This window comes from Euprymna scolopes, chromosome 17 (assembly GCF_053919585.1).
Source record: "Euprymna scolopes isolate OS-2025 chromosome 17, ASM5391958v1, whole genome shotgun sequence".
NCBI classification, from domain to species: domain Eukaryota; kingdom Metazoa; phylum Mollusca; class Cephalopoda; order Sepiida; family Sepiolidae; genus Euprymna; species Euprymna scolopes.
In genome coordinates, this window is record NC_136498.1 from 36,960,228 (window position 1) to 36,983,502 (window position 23,275).

The window sequence follows — 23,275 nt, forward strand, 5'->3', positions numbered from 1 at the left end:
AAGAGTTGTATCTCATAATGTTGACCAGCTAAGAGGGTGTAATGACTAACACACAACTAGTCATCTAAACTTATAATTTAGTGATCAGTTAGATAGGCTTGTTACGATACACCTGGGATAAATAGATAAAATTAGATCCGAAATATTTATTGTAAAATGTATATTTACCAATACTAATTCAAAAGAGAATCGCCAAGCTGATAGGTACTGACCTGGCATCTAAGTTTCAGCTTCTGTGCCATCGAGGAAATATTGCACCCCTGTGCCTGTTCTACATATATTTTACTGGTGAATGCTCCAACGAATTGCAAGCACTAGTACCGCCTCGACGTAAATACACCCGACAAACCCGACAAGCAGCTAAATCACACCCTTACACAATAGAGATCATTATATGTAAGAGAGCTTTTTTTTACTCCAGTAATTTCTTCCCCTGAACTGCTAGACTTTGGAACTCCCTTCCCTGATTCTACTTTCCGAACACTACTGACATGCAGAAGTTCAAGTTTAATGTGAACATACATTTTTCTGCTCAACTCCCTATATAGTACCCCTGCAGCTTATGGTCCTTGATAGTAGCCGCCTACATCAAAGTTGCAATGTGCCTTGTTTGAGGTGACAATGTAATAAAAAAGATTAAAAATAAGATATAAAACCACAATCATAATTCGTTTTTCGTTACTTAAAAACTAGAGACTTGCATATGAAATATTAACATTTGCAAGCTGTCAGCATAATAGCTATCCCACTAGCAATATAGCGAAGGTAAGGGTCGGATAAGTATCAGTCTTCCATAAGTGAATAATCTAGACTGAGAACCTTCATGTTTCGACTAAGATAAACTAGAATACAAAACGCTTAGTTAGTTGTAGTTTTTCCTTTTTTTTTTCAAGTTTGGATGAAGTAAAACACTATGTAAGGAGAGACAAGAACTTTTAAATTATTAATAAAAGTACGATTTACTCACGTTTCATATGAGAGACTTCCCGCTTCATGCTTAAAAAATAATAAGTGTAGCATTCTCTTGGGTCACTGACAATTTCTTGAATCTAGGCCCACTGATTCGGAAATTGGTGTCTATCCCGCCCAATATAGATACTATTTGACCACACCATTGATTATAGAATAACGAGCAAGTGTAACGACGCGTTGCATTGAGAACTAGTCAACGGTTTCACCACATTGACATCGATGTTGCAAACCAAAAAAAAAAAGAAGATAATTCTATTACCTAAAATCTTCCCTAATTGTATCGAAGAAAAAATATTCGTTGTGTCGACAGAGATATCAATGATGGCTGCTTACTTCTCCGTATTATATAGATAAAACAAAATCGATTCCGTGTTTAGGAAAGATGGTTCCAGTGAGGATTGGTCGTCTCGTAGAAGTTGGCAATTGTAATCTATATTCACATACAGCTGTTGATAATTCTGCAGTCAAAGATCTTATTCACGAGAAAACAATTACTTCAAAGAAACCTGCTAAGCGTGGCTCGCAGATGCGATTGCCGGTAAGCAGCTTTGGTTCGGGTGCTTAGCTAAGGAACATCTATCCAAAGAAGAGACGTAGCTTTACGTTATATGCTCTTGTCTTAATTCCCTTTAGAAATTCACTGACCGAAAGACGAAAAAAATCTTTCAAACCTTAGACGAAAATTTACGTGGTAACATAGTGTTATATTCAATATTAGTAAAAATTTATGAATTATAATACAATATGCAAACGTTATACGTTTCTCCATGTTTTCAAAAAAAATTTAAAGTCACTCGCATTTACTGTAACATCCATGTATGCTGAAAAGCAAATACAAATAAAAAGTCAACACTTCGAATTTTTATTATACGTGTTCATTAAATTAATTAGTTGGTCTGGTTTTTGCTAATACGGCTTCGGATACTGAATCAATTTTACATTTATATTATTTTTTTAGTCTTACTTGGCATTGTTCTGGATTAATATTTTTCCCGATTGAATCAAACGATTAAGACTTTTAGTGATTAACGAGATGGCCGGAGAAGAAGCATGCTCTGAAGTTGCAAACAACGGTCACTTATCACTTTTTGTTGCTGAAGGGTGTTTACTCGTTTAAATTTATAGGAACATGTAAACTTGTCTATAGTGCTACATACTTCAGTCAGAAAATGTCCACAAGTGGGATAATGTTTAAGGAAATACGGAGCAGTGTTGGCGAGGGATACGCGTGGGAGTCCTTAAGAAGTAATGGCATCAGTGGATGACATTATTCAGTGTGGCAGAAGAACTGTGGATGGCATTGCAATATATCTGGTGGGACAAAAAGCAACATTTTCACTAATTAGCTTAGCTATTGGACGGTGAGCTGCCGGTGGGTATCAAAGATGTTCCAGATCACAAATAGAGGAGGGTCGAGTTGTCACAGTAGTATATCTCCCGCTAAGAAAAGGATGTTGATTCGTATTTATAAAACGCAGTAACTTGTGACGAAACATCGGTTCAGCACTATGAACCTGAGTGTAAACGTTAATATATTTAATTCCTGTATTATATAAGTTTTCATCCACTTATATACAGCTATATTTATACATGCTAATATTTAAATACGATTCTATATAAGTAGACATCTTTTTTATATATATATATATTTATATATATATATATATATATATATATATATATATATATATATATATATATATATCTTTGTGCTAAGGAATGGTTTATCTAAAGCAAGCAGATTATTCGTGCCATTCAGAAAATCTCCATTAATAAACTCAGTATGACGTCTTCGTTTCGGTTAACATATTTTGCTTGGCTATTTTTTTTTGTAAATTATATATAATATCTTCTGTTAAATACCAAAGACTGGTCACCGTTGTTTTCCAAATCGATACATCTATCAATCAAATAAGTCTAGCTAATAGAAACTATGTCAAAATGAAAAATAGCTACAACTGAAGCAACCATTACAACTGTATTTCAAGAGTAAGGCATAGGAGAATACCGGCGTAAGAGTGAGTAATATGTTCAATATCTATGTGAACCTGAATATATATATATATATATATATATATATATATATAATTTGTTGTATACCTTATATACAATATATTCTGCCAACAGGGCCCATTTTATACTATACAAATTCTAAAAGATCAATTTATTCATGAGATTTGATTAAATTATATTCCAAAATGCATAATACAAGCAAATAAGGCAAAGGAAAATATTTAAAAAAAATATAACAAATAAACTCGTTATGATATATTAAATTATATTTTGCGGGAGTAACATAAAAAGGTAAGAAATACAAAAAGCAAATGAGTTCTAGGGTTTTATTCTGATATCAATCAGTAAATAAAATTAACGGAAACAAATAAAATAAAAACAGAATAATATCAATCAATAATACGATATATAAAGGATAAATAGAATGTTTCATTGGAAGTTGTAATAAAGAATATATGGACAAATGAATTAAACTTTCGTATATGATTGGACAAAATAGACATATTATCATATTCGATTATACTCTAATTTAATAATACAATAATCAGTTATAAACAAAGAAAAATGTATGCAGGTTTCCAGGTGTGCTGCACCCTTCCACGTATTGCTCTCTCTGAAAATTTTCTCCTACGACAGGAGTCGCTGATTTTTTTAAGAACCACGCTACTGGAGTTAGACTTTGGAACTCGGTGTTAGGTGTTCTCGTGGTCTCGTACACTGGGCCAGTTCTCCATATAGCATTTTCTTAAGGAACTATGAATTACCCATCCTGGTTGAGGATGGTGGTCTCTACGCTGCTCATTGAGAGACTCGTTTAAAGACTCCAATATTGGTATTGTTGCGCTATCAGGTGGTTTTAAAACTCTGCCCCAGTTTAGTTTGCTGGAGGCGTTCCAAGACAATAGCGTTCCTGTCTCTGAGGTATTATATATACCTGCATAAGAAACAGAGGCAAACAGACACACACATACACACACACACTATATATATATATATATATATATATATATATATATATATATATATATATATATATGTGTGTGTGTGTGTGTGGGTGTGTGTGTGTGAGAAGTGCATTAAAAAGCAGCATATAACTTTTATTGCATTGCAGCAATTGACTGTCCATTTTCAAAGGAGAATTTAAGTTCACTCATTGTTCTGTGGTAAAATTAACCATACAAAATGTTTTCAAATATCCCATTTCCTAATTTTGAAAAATTAAATTAAAATATATTGAGAGAATAACAAGTTATTTAATTTTTAAAAATCTAAAGCGACTTATAGTCCAACCTGAATGATAAGTGTTATATAATTTAAGTAATGCAATTGTGCGCGTGGTTTAAGACAAAATCGTGTACCGAGTAAAAAAAATGATATACAATAAATCATAGAGAGCATGAGTTCAAACATAGTTGTTGGTGTTCAACGAATGTAATATCTCTTGCTAACAATTTCAAATATATTCTTTTTGTTGAGTTGTAACGCTTAAGAAAAAATACCATAGAGATTTATCAAGAAAATTGATCCCTGCTCATGTACCCATTTCAATTAATTTTCCATTGCTCGCTTAACTCTAATTCTGTTATAGTATCATGCATCACTGACACTTAGGTTTACTAATACATAATGTGGAAACATTATGATTGAAATATATTTGGATGAGTTACATTTGAACACAATTAAAATATTTCTAACGATATTAAGTTTCAAATGGGCATGCAATTCACATCAAAGGATCAATACATGACCGTCATACACACAAATCGAACATGATGAAATGGTCTGACATACGAAATATTATTTGATGTATTTGATGTTACGGCGTTTTTTAAACTATCCGACGGACGAATTTTTATGATTTAGGAGATAAATGGACAGCTACAGAAGGAGTTAGAATACACGTTACCAAAGCGGGATTGTCACAGCTGATGAATTTTAGAAATGCAGTCTGGATGTAGGAAATGTTTAAAATAACGACATGCAATAAGAATTGTGCTTTAATCTTAGAAAAATGCTGCAGTAGCGTCTGGAATTCTTTTGGACTTATATGCGTTAACCGAGCATCAGTTTCTGTGTGCCAGAGGATATTCAAGGAATGTAGGGAATCTGTGAGGGTTGACAAAAGGTTGATTGACCAGATAAAGAATTTAATAGATAATGGCCGTTGTTTGCGTATAGAAACAAGTGCATAGTTTATGTTAGTGCGGAAAATTTACGCAAAATTATTCACAAGGAACTAAACACGTGCAAAATTTGCGCGAAGCGCACAGAGAACACAAGACTATATGCCTAAGATTGGCAAGAAGACAGTTCCTTAATGTTCTTATAATCCAGGCGTTATTCGCTGTGACTTCTGATTCTTCCAAAAACTCAAGGAAAAGCTAAGAAGCTGCCTCCATGAGACAATTAAATAGATGAAAATGGCTGTGAATAGAGTCATTGTTACGTTCACACAAAAGCTTTCGGAACAGTAAAAGACGTGCATTTTAACCATAGGATTACTTCAAAGGAAATTACAGTTTTATATATGTACTATCGATAAAAGTGGCCAGACGAAAATAGTCTGGAAACTTATTTAATGCATCTATTAGTATATTCGGGCAGCATTTTTTCTCTTTATTTCTCTTGTAACCAGTTTTTTTTTTCTTTTTGGCGGCTAGTGTTTGAACATTTAGTTACAGTGTGAAAAGAATTTGCCGTATCTCCGCTGTTTTCGACGTCCAGCAGCCATCGTCATGCGAGGGACGAAAAATGCGTTAGTTTAATTAAAAGACGATTACAATCGTTTTAAATACGTAAAATACTTAAGACCACTTAAACTAACCCCCTTCATATTGATCCTGATGAACTCACTAAGGCAATTCTCTATCTATATAAGAGCCAGGTACGTCCAAGGATGGAATACTGTTGCCACATATGTGCAGGAGCTGCTAGAAAAGACTTGTCCTGCCTTGATAGTGTTCAAAATAGACTTCGTGGCCTGGTAGGAGATGTCCTTTTCTCTTCGCTGCAACCTCTATCTCACAGAAGAGATGTTGCGAGTTTGTTTTATCGTTATTTTCATGGAAAGTGTTCGACTTAGCTTGAATCTATGGTCCCCCCTCGCCAAACTTTCACAAGAAACACTCGACTAGCTGAAAACATTATGAATAATTTTCCCCACTCTTTATCTGTGCCTAAACCTAAACATAGATTCCATGATCAAAGCTTCTTTCTCAGAGCTGCACGCCTGTGGAATAGTCTTCCGTTTTCCTGCTTTCCAGCTGTCTATAATATGGCTGTCTTCAAGTCCAACGTGAACAAGTTTCTGATGAGCCGTTCCACTTAAGTTAACAAATTTACCGAACTTCCATTACTATTGATTACTATATTGTCCTTTTAACTACTCTACACTCTTTAACTCTTATCCTTGAGTGACCGATCGGCCTTGATAAGTGGTGACGCCTATGTAAACAAATGAATTCTTCTCTTGCCTGATGACGTTTATGGAAGTAAAAAACGTCCGCGAATACGGCGAATTTCTTTAAAAATTTTAACAGAAAGTTCGACTGCTATCTCGCCCCCTTCACATACACGGATTGCAAGAGAAACGAACAAGAATTGACCCTGCTCATCAATGAAACTTTCATTTATATATATATATATATATATATATATATATATATATATATATATATATATATATATATATATATATATGAGAGAGAGATAGACACACACACACATATATATTCCTATGTACTTGGGTGTTTTGTGTATTCATATTCATATTAAATCACGTTTTTCTATTTATTTAAAAAGAAAATATAACTTTGGTATATATGGATCGGGGAATTGCATTTTGGCTGCTTAAGGTTTATGTAATGTGCATATTGTTTTAAACATTCGTTTTCATTAATTCTCTTTTTTTAGTGTTTCTTATGCGACGATCATGTTTAGTAAACTATTTCGCGTAATTATATTCATGAGGATATTATGCATAATTTATACTTGAGTAATATTTACGAAAAAGGTTATAAACACAAACAATTTTCTATATGTATGTATGCATGCTTAAATAGATATTCCTTTAAAATACCGACCAAACACCGCCGTTATTTTTTATCTACAGACAAAACACTATATATACATATAGGGTATTCGAACACATGCGAACCTTTATATTTGTGTTTTAGGCGGGAAAATCGGTGCAAAACTGTGTAACTTTACGAAATTTAATTTGCCCGATGGAGTTAGAACGAGGGCATTACGGATATGCATGCGTAATGTAATAGCTATTTGTTCATGTTATAGTTTTTAGCCTTGCAGGAAACATGTCTTCATAGCTCAGCTATTAACGTCACAGGAAAATGTAAATCATAAACTAAACGTTTTGGTTTTGATCCTCGGTTGTGGCGCATGAGTGATTTTGTTTTTAACATTAGAAATAATTACTATATGTTAGCCCAATATAATATGAAAACACATACGATGTATACATTAATAAACATTTCATATTTTAGCGTATTTTACGACCGGCCATCTCGGGTCGCCCGCTATATATATATATATATATATATATATATATATATATATATATATATATACTTTATCTAATCACATAAATTAATATGCGGAAGTATCAATTTATGCGTACACTTTAAGTATTTACTTCAACAGTGCGCAATACGTAGATATAGCTTGGTAGTTAGTTATAAAATATATATGACGATTAAGCTACACAGAATATTCAGTGTTTCATCCACGCTAGGATTCATCAGGCTTATGCGAGCATTTTGTGATTTTTCCCGTTTTTATATACGCACCTTCTATTGAATTTTTAGTTAGTAGTTAGCCAATCAGCTTTCCAGTTCAACCGCAGCCTTCCTAATCAGCCAATGATCAGGCACTTACAAAACAAAGGCCCAGATGATCCACTCCTCTGTGTGTGCTGTTTTAGCGGGGAGCGTAGATATCTGGTGTCCTGACCTATTTTAAATCTAGGTCTAATGTTTTTTTTACATGCTTGTTTATATATATATATATATATATATATATATATATATATATATATATATATATATATATATATGTGTGTGTGTGTGTGTGTGTGTGGATGGGTGTGTGTGTGTGTGTGATAGTTTATATATATATATATGCATGTTTTTTTATTTTTTGATTTGTTCATTTTATAATGTGATTTTTAGTTTTCATTAATATATATATAATTTCTTAGCTGCAGCTCACAAGAGTCTAGAAAGCGAACAAGGCGGAAGCCCAGACACGAGTTTCGTGCTCATTTGGGTTAATCAGTAAGAAACATCCGCACTCGGGATTTAAAACATAGGCCTCTTCCATGCTACGCGAGCACTGCACCAACTGAGCAAACACGCCACAAACAAAAGAATGCCAATTAACTTATACAGATCAAGAAACCGCGACATAGATCTGACAGTAGAATGAACCTACTTCATACTGAACAAGGATCGTGGTCATCCAAGCAGCAATAACCCAAGCAGTCATCTCACAAGAATGAATTTTGAACTCGTAGAAACGATAGCATCACGACACACTATAGTTCACTTTCCAAAGATCATATATATATACATATATATATATATATATATATATATATATATATATATATATATATATATATATATATCTGTGTGTGTGTGTGTTTGTGTGCGTGTTCATATGTGTAAAAATGTATGCATTTATCGATATGAATGTAAATTTATATATATATATATGTATATATATATATATGCGTGTGGGTCTGTGTCTTTAATTTTGTGTGCTGATTAACTCATCGCATAAATATACAATTCTTTGCGCAAGGAAATAGTCACATGCGGGCAACTCAATGTTCATTTATCCGTCAGCGTTTTTCATTATAAGGTGTAACTATTCTCAGCGGAGAACTATTTCTCACTTTAATATTGGTTGTTTTGACTTTAAGTGTTCTTGTTAGATCATTTGAATTATGTACGGGCACAATCCTTATATATTCGAGCACATCACGAGCTCATGGAACATTAAAATAGATATAGCTGTGTCTCTACTGGAACTTAATGTGGAGAGATTGTCTTATTATCAAGCAAAAGACACATATAATATACTTTTTTGAATACTACCAAAATAAAATTGAATCACAGGTATCCTTTACATGTAGCACTTTGCTATACTGTAATGTAAACCCGTGCCACTGAGTAGGACAGTGTTATATTATAATATGGAAACTGTTTATAGGAAATTCTCAGACTAATTTATTCATAATCAACCACATAAAACATGACGAAGAAAAACGGAATATTGTCTAGTTTTCACAATCTACCCATTCATAAAAGAACAAAAATAGATGTTTTTAATGTTCCTTCTTGAGTTGGAAGCCATGTTTAGTTTCAGAAACGTATCCGATGGTTAATTGTGCTGTACACGCCCTGGAGATTACACGTTCTCAGTAGACAGCTATTTATACAGGTTCCGGACTTTATAATTTTGTAGCCCATGAGCAAAAGATTCTTTCCGTGTTGACACGAAGAAAACATAGGAAAGCTTCCTTAAAAAATGCTTAATTTTTATGGGCAATTCTAATCTCTTGTTGGTTCGTAGCGGAACGTGAATTAATTTGTTTCGTCAGTTCATAGCGGCAGCGTTTATAAATAGAATCTCCCAACTGTTAGGGGCCATATCCGCATTATCAGTAAAACATATCGCAACATTAGAAGACATAACATGCCTCTTACGACATACGCTGTACAAATTGTCTCAATAAAAACACAGTTTACATAAGCTATATTTCGCTGTCAAGAGGTCAAGATTTAAATAGGTGATCGTTGCAGACTCTACCAATTTTCCGTTCTAACATTTGAAATTTTAGATGTAGGTCACTTGGACATGGATAGAGCAATTTACGTTGATTTAAGCCTAAGGCAATAAATGTTAAGAGGTCAGAATTGAGGCTAAATTTATTTTATTTTTACCTCGGCAGTCTCTACTCACTTTTCTCTATAGTGAGTAAGGACGACTATTATATAGAAAGGTATTACCGTACATATGCAGTTATCCATAGTACATAGGCCCGAGCAACGCCCGGCTGACTGCTAGTATATATATATATATATATATATATATATATATATATATATATATATATATATTTGTGTGTGTTTGTATAAACCAACTAGCTTAGATTAATATAACGATACATTTAAGTAATATATAGATTTTAAAACGGAGACGATTTTAGTATAGGAGGGGCCTTCAGAAGATAGAATATATATTGATATTTTTACGTTGGCAAAGAAAATGAAGAGGGCGTTCTTGAATTCGTTAATCAAAAGCGAAAATTATTCTTATTTCTATTGTATTTATCCTGGAAAATTATTATTTTGATCTAATATAATTATTTCGCCCATAATATTTGCAATAAATAATCATTTTATATTCTTTTAATGATGAATCTTTAAAAAAATCAATACAATCACTTCGAGGTTAAGTTCAGGCTGTTATTTTCATTCTATTTACAGGGAAGGTTTACAAATATGACGTAGGATGTTAAAGATAACGATTAAAAGTTCAGCTGCCAGAATCTTGGATTTTACTTGTGCGGATGGAAAATTAAATTAACTTTCTTGGACTTACATTTTTGGATTTTACCGTCATTGAATGCTTTTCTTTTCGCCTGGCTGTCCATTCACGTGAAATCACATTTTTCATCACCATATTTCCTCTGGTTCACTTTTTGTTATCAAGTAACATCTTTGACTTACTTGCAGTTTCATAAAATACTTTTGTATGCAAACTCCGATCCCACATTTTGCTAATTCTTACCCTCTGATGAGAAGGAAAGTATTCCTTCGAAACTCCGCGGATTAAGGATATCAACTTATTAAGTGTTTCCTTTTCAGATTAAATATTTGTTAACTCTTTTTTTTAAAAGTGTTTAAACATGTTTTATTAACTATTTGCTCTGATATATATATATATATATATATATATATATATATATATATATATATATATATATATATATATATATATATTAGGAATGTGTTAAGATTGTTTTATGTAGTTTGATCGAAACTGGAGCAGAAACAAATTTCAAATTTAATTTCTGTCTTATTTTATACTCTCCGATATTTTTATCTGAGAGTTACATATCTAGTTTTCCTTTCACCTTACAATTATACATTAATTTCATGTATTCAGTTTAGAATTTTCCGTCCGAAAAATAGACTTATGCACATATTACATAAATTATATGCAAATATCATCGGTATTCCTAACAGGAACTATCTCTTACTAGAAATATTGAAGAAGTTCTGCCTCATCTGGAAACGTAAAATAAGTCTAAGTTCCTGACGTTTGTTTTGTCGCATGCATCTCGTCTTTTGTCATCAATTATTAATGCTATATATATATATATATATATATATATATATATATATATATATATATATATATATATATACAGTGATGATCATATTTATTGGCACGGTAAAATAAAAGTTAAATTTTGTCTAATAAATTCTAAAAAAGGGATTAAATTAAAGAAAAAAAACAAAGTATATTATGTATTTTTAACTGGCCTTTCCGATGCAGCAATCGGATTTTAGAAAAAATAAATAACAAAGGAACAACAAACATAATTGCAAAAATATATATATATATATATATATATAATTATTATTATTATTATTATTATTATTATTATTATTATTATTATTATTATTATTATTATTCGAGGGTAAACAGGTATCTGTTTCGGTCAAAAGGACTAATTCAGGCGACCTAGAACACCTTCATTCCAAAAAGAAAAATTATACAAATAATAAAAAGAGAAAAAAAAAAGAAAAAAATTATTTAAAAATAATTAAAATAATAATAAAAAATATTTTGCTCTTTTTATTGAGCACGCTCTTACAACCTAGTTGTCTCCATTAGTCTCGACTTTTGAAAACCTCCAACCTGTATATATATATATATATATATGTATATATATATATATATATATATATATATATATATATATATATATATATATATATATGTGTGTGTGTGTGTGTGTGTGTGTGTGGGCGGGTGTGTGTGGGCGGGTGTTCGTTCGTGTTTATTTATTTTTCTGTGTAAATAAAAGTATCCTCTTTTGTTTGGAAATTAGCGGTAATATTTCAAGTTGAATAATGTAACTATGATAATAATCCACAACACACTACTTCTAATGCTTACATCATGCAATACGCAAAGGACAATATACTGTTAATCTTCGAAGGCTATTTACATTTACTTTTAAGCTTCATTTTCAATAGTCTTCCACATGAATGTGTAAGCGATGTTTGAATATCAATTTATATACCCAGTTTAACTTATAATCTCCATTATTGTCTCTAACATTTCAGTTAATTTATTTCAGCCTTAATATTTATGTCTTAATACATTTTCAGAATCTACATTTTCAGATTTTCTGTACAAAAGAGTTTATTGATTTTATAGTTTTTGGAAATATATTTCTTAACGTCTCTGTGTACAAACATTTCACTCTAATATGTCTGTCTATTTTAAACAGTACAATATGAATTTTAGTCGCATTACTTAAGCACAAAAATTAGACATACATGTAACGTGTCGCTTTGTATCACATTCTTGCGAATGTTACAATTTAACTCATGAGCATATATAGAAGCAGCAACAATATATTTATATGTGCTATATATGCAGCAATAGTAGATGGACAAGTAAAAACAATGGATTTAAAAATACATTTGAATTACTCATTATTTACTAATAATTAGTTACTAATATTTCATTAAGATGAATTATAATGTAAATCTCCACATAATAACTACAGAAGTGTATTTTTTTATTTTATTTTCATGAAAATAATAAAAAAGTAGCGTTCGAAACTATATGACCTTCTACAAACCAACTAAACTATACACCATTATTGATTGCTGCACGAAATATAGTTTTCCACTTTCCCGATGTGCATTAGCATATGCACGTGTCTCAAAGTAATGTGTTTTTCCAAAGAAACTAGCTCTATTTTGGAAATATGCCCCACCTGAAAACTTTGAAAATCCATCCACAATTTTTCAGATCTGGAAAATTGTCAACAGTTAATGGGTAGTATCGCATTCACAGGAACGAATGTGATAACTTTTTTCTGCAAAATGTAATCAATACCGATGAAGTAAGTTTCTAAATATCTCCTGTCAGTCTCTAGGTGTTGATTAGAGGCCAAGCCTTCTTTCTACAATATATGCTTGACGACCAGAAAACACTCCAGATTGTAATTTTAAAGCCCATATAAGATTAGGAAGAGCTTAATAAGAATGAATAACAAAATACTTGCGCCTTATTCACTACATGAAAATAAACTGAAATATTAGGAAGGTCGCTGCAATTATTTTAATTATAGCAGAAACCGGACTCATTTAATTAAAAAAAATGTGTAGCAAATATTGAAACAGAAACTATGTACACCAAAAACGTACTAAATGGCATTTTCGCAGACGGTTGTATTTTTAAAGAAGTATCTTGATATGATGATATGAAATAGCGGGTTTATATGTTATCGGGTAGGATGCAACACATACTGGTTGATCAAAATGAGATTTTTTAAGATTTAACGTCACAATGCTTTTAATTTCAAATATATTGAATTTAATTACAAATATTAAACACATTATTTTAATGAGGTAAATTCTTTAAGCGAATCATACATAAAGAATGGTTGAGCCCCCCCCCCACACGCATATGCTCGATTCATGAAATCGGGCTACACTTGATAATAGGTAGCAATAACTCAAACCCTCACATCAAGTAATTGAAGCCAAAGATTCTTATATGTATTTTTCATTTGGAGTTATCTGATTTTAAAACCGGATAATTATTCTGTCGAACATTTTAATGGAAAACCAAAGTGCAAACAACATAAACATAAACACGCAGATGCTCTTATAGACTAAAATTATGTAAGTGAGTACAAAACACGCCACCACTTGTTAACGTTTTTGTTGTTTTCTATTTTATTTGAACGTAGATATATTACTTTAGTCGAAAGAGCTCATTGCCATTGGCGCTTATAGTTGGACAGATAAAAAGCTAGGAATGGTGTGCTATCAAATGTCGTATCGTATTCAGTACACATCCCTCCATTCTGATATCGATAATACACACTATGTAGACCTGATAATTACATAAGGGTTGATTGGTGGAAAATATATATTATTTCGCCATTTTAACAGACTAAATGTTTCATATTATTTTACAAAAAGAAAGAGAATTAAGACACTTTCTCTTATTGTGAAGTTCTAACAATTAATACTTAATGCAATGAATATGCTAAATGTTAATTGGAACTGTTTTTTTTTGTTTTTTGTTTTTTTTGTTAAAATCGGTAATATCAGAAGTAAGAATAAGTTCAAAAGTAAAATCATTTGGATTTTGTATTGAATCTAGAATCAAATTTTTAAATTTTCTTCAAGTGATATGCAATTTGCATGAGGTGTTCTGCTCGAACATTTAGTTTCATTGTTTTGTTACGGGTAAACTATATATGTACACGAATAATCATATGCGAATATAACAATGATGTTTTTTTTTTGTAAATTATAACTATTTTTTACTGGAGCATCACTATTAATCACGGCCCGAAGGCCACTCGAGGATAAAGGTTACAGAATGTAACGTGTCAGTGTAGTAAACATTAATGGTGTAAAATAAGATAGAATTTGGTTATTGATGGGGCCAACTCAGAAATAAAGCAGGCCGAAGCAACAGTGCTCCAAAGACAAGCAGTTGTGGAAAAATAGCTTTGTTCATGGAATCTGCGTTTAGATTTAAGCACAGATAGAGAATAAGGGAAAATCATTCTTGAAGCATAATGCATTACTTTGTCAATGCTAATGTTATATCCGATTCCAGTGTTTGAAAACACCACGCCAGTGTTTGTGGGTCAGCCTACTATAACACGAGGGCTGATCATTTTCCTTTATGATAACCATTGCTTTTGTATTCACAGCTTACTCCCTATCTATGTTCATTGAAGACGAAATAGGTAGGAATATGTAAAATCATCGATTAGCTTTGATGATTTCATTTTCGTAGTTAAATATCTATCATATATTGCTCACAGGAAAAGTAATGCAATTTGAATTTTAAACGGTTCCAATGTATTTATCCTACTAGCAGTTATTTAGACAATCTTATATACACACAACCTACGTAGATTTAATGACAAAGGGATGCACTTCTAAGAGGGGGGTTCCTAGAAATACACATACACACTCTCTTCCTTTTTCGTTCTCTCTCTCATATATATATATATATATATATATATATATATATATATATATATATATATATATATATATATATATATACATATATACTGAAAATGACAAAGTACTGATTAAATCTATATTGCAAATTCCTTCCCCTAACGGAAACTTAACGTAAATAAGTTGAATAAATATATATATAGAATATATATATATATATATATATATATATATATATATATATATATATATATATATATATCAAATTCTATTTGCTATCACATAGCAATATGCATAGGCTCATATCCATCACATAGGCGTCTAAGAAGACCCTGGTATTGCGTCGAATCTTGCAACCAGCGTTACAATTATATAGACACAGTGTTCAGTATTTTATTCATGTAATGTATTTGGGCTTAAGATATCGTATAAGCTGTTGCATTTGAAGACGCTTATTTGTTTCACAGTATGCTATACAAACTATTTCAAAACACCTCAAAGTATGTGTATCTTTGTTTTAGTTTTCGAACAAATTTGCAGATCGTTATCGAGCACGTTTAGCCAACGTGCCCCCAGGCGTTCATTTCTTTAAATAGATTCTGGTACTTTAGGACGACAATAAGAGCATGAGAGCTATGTCCAATTCTGCGTCATTGCGGAAAGATTTCCACCAAAGGTGATACACTAGGAAGATTAAGAGATTCTAATCTGATGTCGTAATGTCAGGCGAATGAGGTGGATGACACAACATATCCCAGCGAAATTGTTATATAGTATTCACGACCACTCCCGTGAAACGCTTGTCGTGGCAATGGGAGAAAATTACACTTCTACGATTCACCTGTCTTGACCAGTTTGGCGTTATGCCGCATACATTTTAAATGCTTTGAATATAATCTTCGGTGACAGTTTGACGCGTTGATAACAATGCATAATGAATCATGTAAATACTGTTCACCAGACACAAAGGATAATCTTGCGTGGGTGCATAAGCAGATTTGTCTTTTAATGGATGGTATCCTAAGAAGGAAACATATATTAGAGATCCTTCGGAGCATCGTATAAACAGACGGTTTATCACTGGTAAGACCTCCATTGATATATGATGCGGTAAGGTGTCGACAAACAACGAGACACAACAGAAATATCTAGACACCTCCATACCTCTTACAGCTTTAAACTTTAAACTGATGACTGAGTATGGAACAAGTGTTTTATATAATATCTTCCGTTCCTATTTCCGGTTGTTCTTATTTGAAAAAAATTGCTACGCATATTTCGTATGTATTTCAAGTTCATTCAGTTAAGTTATTCAATAAACGATCAGAACTTATTTGGTTGCATTATATATATATATATATATATATATATATATATATATATATATATATATATATATATAATCGTTGGTGAGACGATCAACCACATTGTGATATGATTGTGTAATGAAGTGAAGAAATAAGGCGAAGAAAAGTTGGTAGAAATAAGTTATAGTTTTATATGAACGCAAATCTAAATAATACTAGATACAGTATAACTGATACTTTTCATGAATCGAAAAACAATTTGTATTTTTTTTCTAAAAGAATCTGACTAAAATACACAAGCCCATATATATATATACACTCATATTTATATATATGCACACTCATATATATATATGTATATATATATGCACACTCATATATATATGCACACTCATATATATATGCACACTCATATATATATATATATATAATGCGTACTATATTTTCTAATCGCAAAGTGAATTTTTAACACCTTTCTAAAATTTAAACGCACCTAATATCTATCTATCTCTCATTTTCTCTCTCTCTCTTTCTCTCTCTCTCTATATATATATGTATATATATATATATATATATATATATATATATATGTATATATGTATGTGTACCAAAATTCTCGTATTTCAATATTTCTTACAACAGTGGCGATGATGTTCACTCAGATTATTTGTAGTATGCTTACGCACCTAAAAATAGCATATCAGACATAAAATCTCTAACTCAAAAAAAAAATTGATATTTTACTTGAAATATTATCACATTGAATTAAATCTTCATAAAATATACTGATTGATAAGTAAGGAAGGAATATTACCATATGCATTTCATTTATTATTTCTGTTCTGTTTCATGGAAGAATTCTTACAGGTGATTGGAAATTATCGCTGAGCCCAAATGGACTCTTCTAACAAATACGTGTTTTCGACGTACTTGTTGTTATAAATACGTAAACTATCAGTATTGAATATAATATAATCGCCATATGGCAGCTTAATACAACTTCGCATATCCCTCCTGTTACAACCCACACACACATGTATGTGTATATATATATATATATATATATATATATATATATATATATATATATAAATATGTTTACATGTACATATGTATATTTGTATTTCTATATATCTATAGATCATATAGAATACTATAGAATGTATTGCTATTCATTTATAGAATCATGTATATATATATATATGTATACACGCACACACATATATACATACATATATATATATATATATATATATATATGTACATATATATATATTTTTTTTACATAGTGATCACCGCCCGGAAGCCACTCTGGGATAAGGGTTATTGCAAGTACATTACGTTAGTGTGGAGATTTGATGAAGAAATACACACACACACACATATATATATATATATATATATATATATGTATATGTATATATACATATAAGTAAGTAACAGTTTTAAGAAATACAAAAAAAAATTTAAAGGCATACGCTTAATATAGTGCATTCTCCATAGATTAACTGTTGTCAGTAAACTGATAATAAACTTTATTTGTTGTTTAGTGAATTAAACTGGCCCGACTATGAGATGGATAGATTCTTATAAAAATCTTCTTTATTCTTTACTATAAACATTCAAAAAACCAATAACTAATATAATGTTTTCTATATAAAATATATAATACGTCAATGTAAATGTGAATGCTATCAACCCACAACCAAGCCTTTAAACTAGTTAAGGTTCTGTAAAATCCAACGAGGGAGCCTCGATTAATATAAACAATCGATTAATCTATACATTAATAATGTAAAATCAAATATCATATTTTCACCAAGTTTCTTTTAATATAAGTCATTTGTCTTAATCGAGCTATGTAAGCGAGGAGAAAACTTGTTGCGCGCTTATGGCATGAATACCCAAAAGAAAATAGAAAGAAAGAAACGTGATACGTAAATAATGGCTGAGAACTTATGAGTCCTCAATCAGGGATGTATCATACATAAAGTTGGAGAGGAATTGAGAACTCTATAACGGCATATTGACATATAAATTTAAATGTTTTGCATAAAAATCTGTACCATTTGCATTTTACTGGATATAAAATATATAATCCGCAATTTTGCTTAATTTCACTTCCAAAGTTTTCTTATTTGATAAAATCTTGACAACATCTTCATTTTTTATAGTCTAACTATATTCTAAATGTAACTTTGAAAAAAATGTTTTCTGTTTTGTGAAAGCAAACAGGAAACAGTATATTATAAAAGTTTTATATATACATATGCTATTTGAGGTAATGACAAAATAAGATATAACAATATGTATAGGTATATTGCGATTAATATGTAACAATAAACATATATTTATATTATTGGACTACCTATATACATATAAATATATTATCATATATGTATATATATATATATATATATATATTGTTGTATAATTATGTACACATGTATATTACTTTACAACGTAATCACTACTAATCAAGGGGAAGATGCCATTCGAGGATAAACGTTAAAATGTGTGTATATATGCACATCTGAATATATATATATATATATATATATATATATATACACGTACATATATTAATGCGCACTTGTATATATATATATATACATATATAATATAATATAATATGGTATAGTCTAAAATAAATAATGAAAGATAGATAAACATACAACAAATATTTTCAAGGGTCATATACTAGAAACATTCATATATATGTGCATAAATTCCTATATATATATACATATATATATATATATATATATATATATGCATCTGTACGAGTCTATATCTCGATCTGCTTATATATATTTTTATAAAAACACGTACAAATTCACACAAAGAGACTCGCGCACCCTCACCCATGCATACATGCTCACACACACACGCATATATATATATATATATATATATATATATATATATATATATATATATATATATATATATATATATATTGTATTATCTGATACAACACGCTTCCATCGTGCCATCAATTATCATACTAAGGATGTCACCATGAGAACATTTATGATGTAAAAGTATTATACCTTATAGGATTGTGAATGATATTTTTACCCGAGTACCTGATTTTCAGTGGATATAATTCCATGCAGCTCGTAAGAAATGAAATCATCACAATATATTTCTTCATAAAATCGCCTTGTTTTTGGTTGACAATAAATTAATCTCGAATAACGCATTTATTTTTAATTGTAAATAGTACTAAAACGTGTTGTCATATATATATATACACATATACATATGCATATATATATATGTGTATATATATATGCATATATATACATGCTATGCATTTATGCAAATCCTAAATATGCGTTCTAATCTTAATATATACACATACCTTTATACGTAGGCAAGCACACACACATACACACAAACATATCAGCATAAAAACTGTATTTATTAGTTTAGTTATTTCGTTTACCTTATTTCGATTATTTTGTTGATTATAACGTCGACATCTACACACACCCACACACACACACACACACACACAGTCATATATCTATATATATATATATATATATATATATATATATAATTTTTTTTGGTAATATATATTTATATTTTGGGCTCATTTTTACTTGTATTATATTGAACCTTTCTTATATATACATATATATATAATTATATATATATATATATGTATATATATGTGTGTGTGTGTATATACATGTATGTGAATGTCTATATAAATGCATAATTGTGTATACTTTGAATGCAGACATATATACGTATGTACCCATTAAATTAAATAGTGTATGTTTGTTTTCAGATAAAAATGCTAACACACACACACACACACACACACACACACACATATATATATATATACATATAAATACAATACATATTCATTCATATATATATATATATATATATATATATATATATATATATATATATACGTATGCATGTATGTATATATTTACGTGTGTCATTCTCAAGTAATTTCCTAATTTTTTGTTGTGTCCGAATAGGGCAATACAACATGAAAGATGCACGGTTTGAAGTTATGTATTCATGCATTCACGAATGGGTTTTGTTATTTCTCTGTTGCAGATATTGACAGTTATATACTCTCAAAATCTACACCTATCACGCATATTCGTTTATTGAGAAGATATATAATTGAACTTCTTGCAAAATGCCCTGGGAGTAATGGGGACTATGTAGAAATATTTGGTGGAAGCACAACAGGTTACTCGTTTTAATGTTGCTGTTCTTATACTCCTCATGCTTCTACTTTGTGTGATTAAAATGTGGGGCTTTATTTTTGGAACCACCGTCATGTATCTGCAACAGTTACAGCTTAGAAATGTTGAGATAATGTGTTGAAGCTAGAGTCCTGTTCGCTTATCATGTATATCGCATTACCCGATGATAAAAAATAGAAGATCCCTACCTTGTTCGATTTGTGTGTCCAAAAAGTCGTAAACGGCCGTTGACTCTTGAAGTAACTGTGGTTGTAGTACATCCTGGACGACAGCAACGAGTAATGTAATCAATTTCGCCATTTCGTGCTAGGCATCGCTTGTCTTTATTTGCTTGAACATACAACTTTTTTTTTTAATTTCAATAAATGAAACTATCTTGAGGTGTGTTTTATATATGGATTTTGTATAATTATGAACGTGTATATCGGTAGATAAATATGTGTACGTGTTACGTTTACGTATGTGAATACTATTATTTTTCTAGAAATATTAACTAATTTTTTCGTTTTTCTCTGAGATATATTAAGTGTAAATGTCGTTACCTGTTAAAAGAAGTAATATTTATCCTTTTTAATTTTTATTAAATTTCAGTGCTTTTCCCTTGGAAGTTGCAATTAATCCACTTGATGCACTTGTCTGTTGCTCACAACTATATCTGATATCTGTTAACTATTTTTTCATTTTTTCATTTATAAATATTGTAAACATAAGTGTTAGATAGATGAATATATTGATAATCAATTCATTAATCGATGCACTTAGTTAAAGTTTGTTCATACACTAAGACTATGTCATTAGAGTGAATATACTCTTTTAATATATAGTTGATCGATTAAAGTTATAGTTCTAACAGAAAAGTTTTATATATTTTTATATCTGATTCTCTGTATATGTATATTCACGTTTTTAGTGCCGAGTGTTTATATATCCATAAAAATATATACAAGGTCGTAAAACCGTATATAATCCACTATTTAAGATAAAATATACCTCTGAAAAACAGTTTCATAGATGGTTAGTATGTAAAAATGACAGACACACGTAATTAATATATATTCTTAAAAAAAAACATTATACTAATCCAAATACACAATTTTGTTGTTAGAAGTATCTATTCACAGTTGCTTTGAAGTAAATGCCTCTCAGCACGTCGACTTAGTTATTCTTTTAAATTTAAAAATGAGTTTATTTGATATGTGATGAATAGATAAACTTCTGCACCAACAGATATCAGGTAACCTGCTATATGATTCTTTTATATGTATATGTATATATATATATATATATATATATATATATATATATATATATATATATATATATATGTTAATCGATATAGGTAAACAAATAAACGCTTTCTGTATAAATGCCGCTATGCTTTTAAAGTATACACTTATTAAATGTTCTTGAGATTCCCATATATATATTTATATACATATATTTTTGTTTTGATATCTTACTGTTTTTATGTAACCATTTATGTTATGTGTTCCTTTTTATGTATATACATGCGTATACTGCAGACTTTATCAATAATATTGTAAAACACGGTGTATAATTCTGCTAATAAACCGATCAAATCTATGTATGCACATAGAATGTTTACAAAGTGTAATATAAGTTCTTATAGATATATAAAAAAAAACTATGATTACATATTTAAAGTAAAATTCTTCCGATTAATGTGTAAAGCTCTGTTTTTTTTATGTAGAGTTCATTCAGATTTACACCAGCATTTGTTTTAAAAAATGATCTACCCTACCGTTTTTATATAGTACGGGTAAATAAAGAAAATACATAGAAAATAAAAGTAGTTACACTAACATATCAAGTTGTAAAGGAATGCCACTTAGTTTTCTGTATTACTTGATAGATTAAAATATATACTCTTATAGAGATAGACAGAGATAATATACATACATCGGCATATTATAACAGCTGATAGATAAAAATAAAACAGCTGATAGATGAGTATTATATGTAGACAGTATACATTAAATCACTCGCATTAGAAGCACAGAGTCTGTCTATATAAGTATATTAAATGTTTTCTACATTGCTAGAACCAATTGTTGCAAAATAATTACAGTTCTCTAGCAGCTTAGTGAAAATAGAGTTACGTGTACGTATTGATTATTAATAGATAAAAAGAAATAAATGCATTAAAACGAATTTATACACACACATATATAAATTGCGTGTATATATATATATATATATATATATATATATATATATATATATATATATATATATATATATATATATATATATATGCGATCAATTATTTATTTAGTTTATATTATAAAACTTTGTAGCATAAAATATTGCAGTGGACATATATATATATATATATATATATATATATATATATATATATATATATATATATATATATAAGTAGAAATATGACTGTGTGTGTGTTTTTATTGGTTACAATGCTAAAAATAAAGCGTATTTCCTCATCTAATAG

The 23,275-nt window shown here is 30.2% G+C and overlaps 1 protein-coding gene across 12 annotated transcripts in view; it reads right to left on the minus strand.

The window, feature by feature from the left end:
* Nucleotides 1–21,189, minus strand: part of LOC145296730 (receptor-type tyrosine-protein phosphatase T-like) — a 934,355-nt gene extending 913,166 nt beyond the window's left edge. For 5 of the 12 annotated variants that reach the window (XM_080142750.1, XM_080142752.1, XM_080142748.1 and 2 more), the window contains exon 1: nucleotides 20,991–21,186. In XM_080142750.1, the coding sequence (XP_079998876.1) occupies nucleotides 20,991–21,102 (112 nt within the window). In that variant the 5' untranslated portion in view covers nucleotides 21,103–21,186. Of the gene's footprint in view, nucleotides 1–20,990 lie in introns of all 12 variants that reach the window. The other 7 variants (XM_080142749.1, XM_080142743.1, XM_080142746.1 and 4 more) reach the window with 4 other exon arrangements.
* Between the last annotated feature and the right edge of the window lie 2,086 nt (nucleotides 21,190–23,275).